This window comes from Mastomys coucha, unplaced genomic scaffold (genome assembly GCF_008632895.1).
Source record: "Mastomys coucha isolate ucsf_1 unplaced genomic scaffold, UCSF_Mcou_1 pScaffold8, whole genome shotgun sequence".
NCBI lineage: Eukaryota > Metazoa > Chordata > Mammalia > Rodentia > Muridae > Mastomys > Mastomys coucha.
In genome coordinates, this window is record NW_022196914.1 from 5753660 (window position 1) to 5754955 (window position 1296).

At 39.4% G+C, this 1296-nt stretch overlaps 1 protein-coding gene across 1 annotated transcript in view; it reads left to right on the forward strand.

Annotated features, from left to right (window-relative positions):
- Positions 1 to 934, forward strand: part of LOC116083197 (UDP-glucuronosyltransferase 3A2-like) — a 46566-nt gene extending 45632 nt beyond the window's left edge. Inside the window, exon 7 of the mRNA XM_031359987.1 lies at positions 106 to 934. Coding sequence (XP_031215847.1) covers positions 106 to 382 — 277 coding nt within the window. The 3' untranslated portion in view covers positions 383 to 934. The remainder of the gene's footprint in view (positions 1 to 105) is intronic.
- Positions 935 to 1296: the final 362 nt, after the last annotated feature.

Sequence of the window (1296 nt, forward strand, 5' to 3'; positions counted from 1 at the left end):
GGGAGGGAGGGAGGGAGGGAGGGAGGCTTGTATGTGTGTTTATGATATAAGACCTATTGCTGGCACAGCAAGTTGATATCACCATCTCTCCATCTATGTCCACAGGTACAAGTCTGCAGCAATGGCCGCCAAGATTATCAGGCACTCCCACCCACTGACCCCTGCCCAGAGGCTTGTGAGCTGGATAGATCACATCTTGCAGACAGGGGGTGCAGCACATCTCAAGCCATACTCTTTTCAGCAGCCATGGCATGAGCATTATATGCTGGATGTCTTCCTATTTCTGCTAGGGCTCACACTGGGTACCTTGTGGCTTTTTGTAAAGGTTCTTAAAAGCCTTTACAGGTATCTGAGTGGAGTGAGGAAGGTCAAGAAGGTATAATGCTGGGCTTGGCTCTGGTGTGGGGATGGGAGGTCTGTGGCTCTTCAGAGGCCTTTCATAACTCAGCACAGAGCAACTCTAGTATTCTCTGCCTCTTCCCTTTTCTACTGATGCTCCTGAGTTGGTACCTCACTACTTCCTTCTCTTTACATCTTGTTTTCCTCTTAAGAACTTCATCCTTACTTAAATATAAACCATTTGCATCATCTCTTCCTCCTCCCACTTATTTATCCCAAACATATTGCTTCAGTAGGCTGGCCTTCTCTGTGGCTCTTCATGTTCTTCCTCTCTTTATCCCTTTTATTATTTGGGATTAAAAACATACTTGACAAAATATTTTCTCTTGTTCTTCTTCTCTTTTCCTGTAAACACTCTTTAGAGTTCAGAACACCTGCTCAGCCTTACTCTACTGTGTCCCTTAGGCAGGGATAACAATCATTCTATACTCTAAATACATTTATCTAAGAAGGTGTGAAGTAGAAAAAATATAGTAATTATTGTGTGGCAAAAATCAGAATAAAAATGATATGCAACTGAAATATTGGAAGAAAATACTTTCAAAATGTTCCTGATATAAAAGATTTATTTCCAAACATTTAAGAAATTAAAAAGGAAAGAACCTGTTGTCTATTCATTTGGAGTAATGTGTCTATATAGAGTAAAATAAGCCAGAGCTATATAAATATATATAAAATGGGGTTCAGTGTTGTTAAATAAAATGACGCCAATGAAGCAATAGGTATATCCTTTGACATTTTCTAAGATGTTAAGAGTTGATGTGTCATGAATAGTGTACAGCTGGGCTTCTTACATTATACTTTTACTCTCGAAAAGAACTATAAGTTAGAGAATCACATGATTGTTCCTCTGCACTGTATGGATGCTTCAATGTGAAGAATCTTCACATGTCATAG